Source organism: Zeus faber (genome assembly GCF_960531495.2).
Source record: "Zeus faber genome assembly, chromosome: 20".
In the NCBI taxonomy this organism is placed as follows: domain Eukaryota; kingdom Metazoa; phylum Chordata; class Actinopteri; order Zeiformes; family Zeidae; genus Zeus; species Zeus faber.
In genome coordinates, this window is record NC_137207.1 from 26,438,483 (window position 1) to 26,446,917 (window position 8,435).

Below are 8,435 nucleotides of genomic sequence, written 5' to 3' on the forward strand. Positions count from 1 at the left end.
ACGGCGTGCGACACACGCGGAGGACATCCCAGGGGCGTCGGCGTAAACCTCAGCCCCGGCTAAATGTTTTTTGTCTGTGCAATGACGTGTCCATTTTTTTTGTCTCTGTGTGTACGTTTTGTCTACCTTTTCGGCTAACAGACGCAAATACCCCAAAGAAGTGTCGTGCCTTGTTCGGGCTTGACCAGCTGAGTTTATGGTGCAAACCATGCAGGTATAACTCCTGTAGAGACCGCGCAGGGGAGGCGTATCCTACAAAGAGCGGCGCCTTCTGCGTATTCCTGTACAAATATTCTTCTTAAATTATTTCTTCTTTCAATGTGGTAAACGTTGGCCGATTCTGCCACTCTGTCCTTACTGAGGAGGTTCCTGCTCCAAATCCCCCCTGAAAATATTATTTCCTTCCCTCCTGAGCACAAAGTTCAAGCCCGGTGGCAGAAAATGGATTTGCGGAAAGGAGATTTGGGCACGTTAGCGTGATATCCGGCTACATCGTGTAGTCTTGGTCGAACCTGAGAAACGCCTAAATCCATTTTCTCCACCGAGCGCCTGCCATATTAACTGTCATGTGTGTCCTAATTGGCCGTGCATAACCAATGTCAATGCTTACAAATCTGGCCCTGGTTTTCTCTCTGAGGGCCTGTTCAGTGACACTCTTCTCCTATGCCCTCTTCCTCCTCCTCCTCCTCTTCTCCACCTCTTCTTCCTCCAAACTCCTCTCTGATAACCCTTACTTAGTCCCTACCTGTTGTCTTTCTGTTCTGACACAAGCAGTCTTTGAATTGGAAATATTTTCATGGTAGGTATTTGTTTCTGCTAAGTAATACCCTTCTGTGTCTGGCTTGCAGTGAACCAAGTCATTTCCTCCACCCCCTTCCCCCCCCGGGCCATTGCACCACATCGTTTGTAAACCCACCGCATCTCTATTTTGTGTTTAGACGCAAATATTCCCCCGCCGCCTAAAGAGGGAATTCAGATCGGCCGAGACACGTAAAAATAGACGTCCGTTCCGACGCAGAATGTCCCCGCGCCGTCGGGAAGTAATCGGGATCAATCCGTCCGTATGGAAACCGCATTAAACGTTTAAAATACTTACGTACAAGCGGCCGCCCGCCCACACGCGTCGACGTGGCGGTGCGCCAGGGCTCCTCTATCACCGGCAACACATCACCGCCATTGATGTTTTCCTAAAGCGATCAGCGGGGATCAGGAGGGCGGCGCCGGGAGCCAGGCCGATCGGGCGGGAGGTGATAATTGAGTGTTGGATGAAGGAGCGGCCAAATGGGTTTCCTAAAAGATGCATCTGCTGTTACACCCCCCCCCCCGCGAGAGCGCCCAATCAATAGCGAGCACCGGCACATGTGATGAATCAATACGCCTGTAAAAAAAAAAAACAAAAGCTCATTTGTAGCTGTTTGACTGACAGTCGTCACCTGCGAGACGCCGCCAAACAAGATGTACCAGCCCCCCCCCTCCACCCCCTCTGTTCTCCTCCACCTCTGTCCAGTGTTGTGTGCCTGTGCCGTCACGTCTGTCGTTGGTGCCCACACGTGCATGCTGCCCCGCCCGCCGCCGGCATGCTGCGGGGGTCCGCTCGGTTCTTTCAGGTGTTGCCACGGCGTCCTGTCTTACCCCACCCCCTCCAGTGTCTCCACCTCTCTTCCCCCTCCGCCTCCTCCATCCAGCTCGTTTCATTACCGTCCAGAGAGCAGGCAGGGGTATGACTTGAGAAACAGGCCTCTCCTCCACCCAATTGCACATCGCCCCAAGCTTTCATGTAAAAGGAGACGCTCCGTCTCCCTCCCTTTGTGTAGCCCCACCCCACCTGCCTCTACGAACGAGCAAACTCCAAAACGCTCCGCGGCCCCGGGCCGGAGGTGGGAGCGAGCGCGGGGGTGGGGGTGGGGGGCGGGGTCACGGCCGGGGTCGGCGTCAAGACGAGGCGGGCAGACACACCCCCCCCCCCTTCAACCGAAAAAATATATAAATAAATAAAAAATTCCAAAAGCCGCAGCGCTCCGTCACCGCCCGGTCCAGCTGAGCCGCCCGGGTCTGGCCTGCGGGGGGGGAGGGAGGGTCCTGACCCCGGAGCAGAAATGCAAACAGGAAGCCGTGACCCCTCGCGCTCACATCGTGTCTTTGGGGCAGATGCAGGGTGGTGTGGATCTTGTTGACTCTTGAGCCCGGCAAACTCCATCCCCTCAGGAGGAGGAGGAGGCGCGGGGGGGGGGGGGGGGGGGAGAGAACGCGGTCCTGCTGCGAGGCGAGGTCTTAAAAATTCGGCGGCGAAAGGTTTCAGCAAATAGATCTCATCTTCATCAGGCTTTTTTTATTTTATTTATTTTTTTATCCCCCCCCCCCCCCCCCCCTTCCATCCTCACGGCCTTTGCTACTTCCTGTTTGGTGTCATCCTCCTCCTCCTCCTCCTCCGCCCGTCCTGTGTGTGATGGGAAGGCTCTAGAAACCGGCACCAGGACGGTTCTAGAACCTTCCTTGGCTGCACCAGGCCTCGGCGGCGTCCCCCAGCGCACCGGATCCTGTTAGTCGGCGGGGGGTGGGGTGGGGTGGGGGGGGGGGCTTTGAGGACGGTGCGCGGGAGCCGCCGCCGGCGCCCGGCGGGGCGGGCGTGGCCCGGGCGGGCGTGGTTACTTGTCTCGCTGACGGACTCTCTCTCTCTCTCTCCCTCCCTCTCTCTCCTCTGTCGCCTCCCAGGAGAAAAAAAAAGTGCATTCGCTACATCCAAGGTGAAGGCAGCTGTGCCAGTCCTCCCTCTTCAGACGGAAGCTTACTAGACTCCCCCCCATCCTCCCCCTCCTCGGTGGCTCCCTCCCCCTCCTCTAAAGAGTCCAAACCTCAGACTGAACAAATGCAACCTCTCTCACTGACTATGAAGCCGGCCCACCCCTCGCTCCACCACCCCCGCCTCCTCGCCGGCCCGCCCCCCTCTTTGGCCCAGCTGGAAAACTCTGCGGGCAAGACGCCGGGCGCCCAGCCCCGCGGCGGCGCGCCGGAGCGGCAGCCCGGCTCCGCGGCGGCGGCGGCGCTGTGCCGCCCCCACCTGCTCCACCCGAACTCCTCCGCCCCCCAGCCGCTGTCGCTCGTGACCAAGTCTATAGAATAGTCCGTTCTCCGCTCTGCGCGCACACACACACACACACACACACACACACCTTTCTCGCTGCCATGTTTCACTTGTTCCGTCAGTTTCCTTCTTTGCAATTTTCCGTGGCTTTGAAGAAAAAAAAAAAAAAAAAAAAACTTTTTTTTTTTTTTTTTTTTTTTGGGTTTGTTTTATTAAAAGCTCATTGGTCAATATTTGACCCATCATTATCAAATATAATTATAATAAAGAAATAATACGAAGAGCTGTAGTATAGCTTTGTGAATCTGCCAAAATTTTTATGAATTGAGTTTGTTTCATTTGTAGTGTTCAACTTGGGAAATCCTTTAAAAGATGAGTAGGGAGCAGGTCGGCCACCAGTATCCAACGAGCCCTTTCCTTGAAAGAGTTGGTTCACTTTCTTTATTTGTATTAAATACGAGCTTGCGAACCAATCATTCGACATCTGTTCAGAACCTCCCGGGGGCCGCGGCGAGCAGTGACACCTCTTACAAACGACTTTAATTGTGATGTAACTTGTTCTTGTTTAAATGTACAGAAATAATTGAGGGGGTCGGGGGGGGGGGTCAACTGTGTTTTAAATATGCATCGTTCCATTGCGTTGTCTATTTTTTGTTCTCTTTACTTTGTTTACCTTTGGGGGTGGAGTTAGGAAGGGAGGGTGTGTTAGGGGGCGGGGTTTGGGGAGTTCAATTCAAAATGTCAACGCTAGGACCAGTAGTATTTATTGCTTTAGAGATTGCTTGTTGTATCTTGTACGTGTCCCTTTTACAATTTTTTTGTTTTGTTCCTAATACATTGTGCAAATATTTCTTTCTTAAGGTAAGCGACTTCTATACTGAATGATCCATTTTATTATTTTATTTTTTTATTTTGTACGAGGAAGTTTCAGAAGGCAAAAAGTGCAACTTCCTTTCTGCGCTGAAATCCCGGATTCCACTCTGCGCCCGTGGCGATCTCACGAGCAGAACGTATGCACAACCCCATCCTCACCCCACGCGTCTAGAAGCCATTTTGCCGGAAAAAAAACACAAAAAAAAAAACAAACAAAAAAACAAACAAAAAGAAGCGGCGAGGTGAAACTGAAAGCAAGGGACGGCGGGCACCGCGTCTTCGGTAGTCGGAACAGGCGTCCAAACCCTTCTTTTTCTTAACTGCGCAGTCACCAGTTCAGACTGTAGATCCGTGTACAGATTTTTGCGTGCCAAATTTTGTGATAATTTCCTCTGCCCCTCTAACCCACACTGTAGGTTCTTTCGTTTGTTCGTTTCTTTAATTTCAATGCCATTCTTTGCCGTGACGTTACATAGATTGCTATGTATGTAGTATAAATGTTGCTATAACAATTGTGTTTGGTAGCAGATTGTCAAATATTAAAATTTAAACTTAATAAAAAGACAGACATCATACTGTATAAACCCACCAAGGGCCAAATTATGTATATTAGGAGATTCATAAAAAAACTATTAAATACAAAAAAATACACAAACTGCCACTTTTAAGTACACTACTACGTATAGGTAGCTAGAAAAAAAATAGGCATGTTGATGTTGCAAGAGGCTGTAAAAAAAAACAAAAAAAAAAAAGAAGAAAAAAAAAAAAGAAAAAAAGCTCCAATAAATCATCCAATCGGTGCCATCATAGTTGACATGACGCGACTGTAACCCGTTTCTCCTTCTCTGGTTTATTAAGATGCTAATGATAAATAGTTTGAATGTTTCCTCAACGGCTGTGATGTTCCTGTTCTCTTTTATGCTCTTATCCTTTTTTTGTTTGTTTGTTTTCTCCTGTTATTTTAAATGGTTTCCCAGAAAACCATGTTTTTTTGTAATGAATAAATGTTTATGCTGTACAGTCTCTGTAGCATGCAGTTCTGTATTAATAAAAGCGACTTAGTATGTGCACACTGTCGGCGTGGAAGTTTTGTCGGTTGTTTACCAAAGGGAGAGTGGCCGCAGGACGTTAACAAGACTATTCGAGTACCCTTGTCCTTTGGATCAGAAATGTAGTTGAATAGGTTTGAATTATTATTATAAATCCCTCCGTGATCGAATAAAAGTAGTCGATGCCATACTCGAATTAGCATGGAACGGTTCCCTAATATACCTGTACAATGTAGAATAGTCAACCTTTTGAAGGTACAGAAAGAAAGATTCTTATTTGACCTCATTCTGCTTCTTATCGGTCTAAATGTGAATTGAGATCCTTAAGATTTCCGCTGCCGCCTCCAAAATAATAAAAGAGGGAGGGGAAAACGTATCGTAAATAATTACATTTAAAAATTTAATTAATTACTTTTTAAGATGATGAGGTTAATAATTATGACGTAACATTTTGGGTGGAGAGTTAATTTGCCTGACCCCAAATGATGGCCACTCGCCTCATTCACACTGAAGTTAGTTTAAAATACGTCATCATTTTTCATTGAAATTTGACACAAGTCCAGCGCAATGTGCTCTGGACCATAGAAGTCGATATTCCGAGTGAGTGTCAAGTCAGAATGTGAACTAGGGTTATGAATCTACCCGCACTACGCCGGGTCTTCTTCGCGCGGTAAAAACTGTTGAAGAAGAAACGCTGACGTCACTTCCGTAACTATTTGTTTTTTTTGGGGTTTTTTTTTTTCAAGAAATTAGCACAAATAAACACCAGGAGCGGGAAGTTTCACTTCTGTGTGTTGTTATGGACCATGAGAAGAGGGTGGCACAGGCACTCATTGACATCGTTGAACTGGCTGCTGGCAGGGTGCGCCCAGAGAACACCAACTCCCAGAATGCAAATGGCTGGGAGGACCCCGCCATTTGCATTAACTCAAATTTTTGATTTACGTAAATATCAACAAAAAACAAATTAATAACATACTAAAGGAGGGATCATATTTTTACCTGTTATTTTTTGTACTATACACACCTTAACCCACTGGTGGGGGAGTGGTTGGGGGTGGAGTTAACCAGTTATTGTTCCCACCCATTAAATGCCTCTGAAGTGTCAAAAACCTCAGGATCTTTGAGGGACATTGTCTCTGCTCGATGATTTTAGGTGTACCAACAATTAAGGAAGCGTCTCCATCTTATATTGCCATTTCGCAATCTGCAAAAAACTGAAAATGACCTTGGCCTACTCGAGCCCCGGAACGCCAGTCGCCGTCACATGAAACAGAAACAGTCTTTATTCGTCACACAACACACCACACTAGAACACATGCTTGCACACACACACACACACATGCACATGCTTTGATCGTGGCCGGTGAAATGGATCCTCTGCTTTTAACCATCCTGGCTTGTCCTTCCTCCGGGGGCACAGCCAGGAGCAGTGGGCAGCGTACGTGGACGCGCCCGGGGACCAGGTGATAAGTGTCCATCGCTGGTCAGACCATGATGGGTGCATGTTTTTGAGGGGGGTCCTTACTGACGTGAGGTGGAGGAAACCCCATGTGAGCACGGGGAGAACATGCAAACTCCACACAGAAAGGCTCCTGTTTGGGAGATAACCCACCGGAGCACGGTGCCAACAGCGCCCCAGGCGGGAATCAAACCCAGGACCTTCTTGCAGTGCAATGCACTGCGCCACCGTGCCACTGCCACATATGGGCTGGAAAGCTTCTCCGCAGACCTGAAACCCCCGACTGAACTGGACCTCCTCGTATTCATCCAAGGAACTGGTGAGCTGACTCTCGCTTCAGGAATTGTGGCAAAACAAGCTATGCTACAAGCTAATGAACGCCTTCAGTCGCAATGCAAACTGTAAACAAGGCGTCCCCAACAATAACAAACAGGCTCTACTGCCACAACCTCCGATGTGCTGCTGCTGCTGCTGCTGCAACACGACAGAGTTGCTGCTGAACACGGCACCGTCTCTTGTCGCGCCTGCGTTTTGGATGAGCATTATCACCGGGCATTTATCTTTTTTTTTTTTTTTTTTATGTCAACGTAAATAATAATAAAAAAAAAAAGTACATTTCACCGGGCAAAAAAAACCCAAAACCAAAAGGGTAATTACCGGAGCCAAACATCAAGGAAGTGACGTGGTGCCGTAAAGCGTAACGCACTTTAATTAATCTTTAACTTTTTTAATGAATCGTGATATCAATATTGACCATATTTGCGCTTATGATTTTTGCCATGATCCAGCGCCCCTGTCAGGAGCAGCAGCTGGACTCCAGTCGTGTTTCCACATTGATATTTCTCAACAAAGCGAGCGGAGCTGAAGTTAAACCTGAGCGTGGAAGGAAGCATACCTTGGGAGAACATCAAGGACATGGATGTTCCTGCCGGAGGATGACCGCGCTGCTCCTCTTCTCTCCATTATCTAGAGGAGAACGGGCCAAAACAAAGTTTTACTGTGGGAACGTCACGCCATCCATCCTTCATCCATCCTTCAACTCTCCAATACATGTTTTCTTTTTTGCGTGAAAAGCATTCGTATAAAGTCCGTCATTTTCCTCGCGTTACGGACTTCGCAGCCACTGTGTCGTGAGCGTCTTTCCGTTTTACATCCGGTTCTTCCTCAACACCGAGAGCAACACATTTTTTTTTCTTAGTTTATTATTACACACCCGCTGATATAGTACTGGTGAGCTGTTTTATCAGGAATCAAATTAGGGCAAAAAAGTACATTTAACTTGCTTAAATAAGTTAAGAGCTAAGTTACTTTTTAATGCCAATGAATAAACCGGATTTATGTATTCATTATTGTGTTTCAATTTGGCGGACGCTATTGATGGAATAGAAATGAGGACAAACAGGATCATTTTTAAATGATGTCCAAGTCGATGCCATTAAGACCCAAAACTGTTGTTGCACCTACAGAACAAATCCGTTTAGTTTCCGACGCTCCCATCATGCAAAACCTAAAACACAAAAAGAGCCATTTGCACCTTCAAAATAAACGTCTTTGATCAATAAAACCTGCACGTAATCAAAGCCCGGGCGGCGCCGGTTCCAGATTGAGCCTTTAAGTGTAAAAACAAGCAGCGTCACGCGCCCACAGACAAAGATGTCAAACGACACCAAAGGAAAGGTGGATCTCTATCAAAGGCGGAGAAAGCGGCGCGGCGCACGCCGAGCCGAGAAGCCGCGCCCGGCGCCGGGAGGGGGCTAAGTGCGGCGCGTTGAAGCACAGAGCCGCTACTTTGATGCACGAGCGTCTGGGCTCTGCCGAATAATCCCATTCACCAGCGACGGTGAAGGGAGTGTACGGTCGTGTGTAAGAACTATTCCTCCCAAAACAGGTTAAAGTATGAATGGGATCAATGTCTCAGCGGTGACCCTAAAGGGCTCCCAACTAGGACGAGGCGACATGTCGTTATGAT

The 8,435-nt window shown here is 48.2% G+C and overlaps 1 protein-coding gene across 20 annotated transcripts in view; it reads left to right on the plus strand.

Moving 5' to 3' along the window:
• The window catches only part of tcf7l2 (transcription factor 7 like 2), a 97,011-nt gene extending 93,360 nt beyond the window's left edge, over nt 1-3,651 (plus strand). For 9 of the 20 annotated variants that reach the window (XM_080020820.1, XM_080020838.1, XM_080020821.1 and 6 more), the window contains one exon: nt 2,713-3,651. In XM_080020820.1, coding sequence (XP_079876946.1) covers nt 2,713-3,121 — 409 coding nt within the window. In that variant the 3' untranslated portion in view covers nt 3,122-3,651. Of the gene's footprint in view, nt 1-141; nt 215-2,712 lie in introns of all 20 variants that reach the window. The other 11 variants (XM_080020831.1, XM_080020833.1, XM_080020834.1 and 8 more) reach the window with 4 other exon arrangements.
• Nucleotides 3,652-8,435: the final 4,784 nt, after the last annotated feature.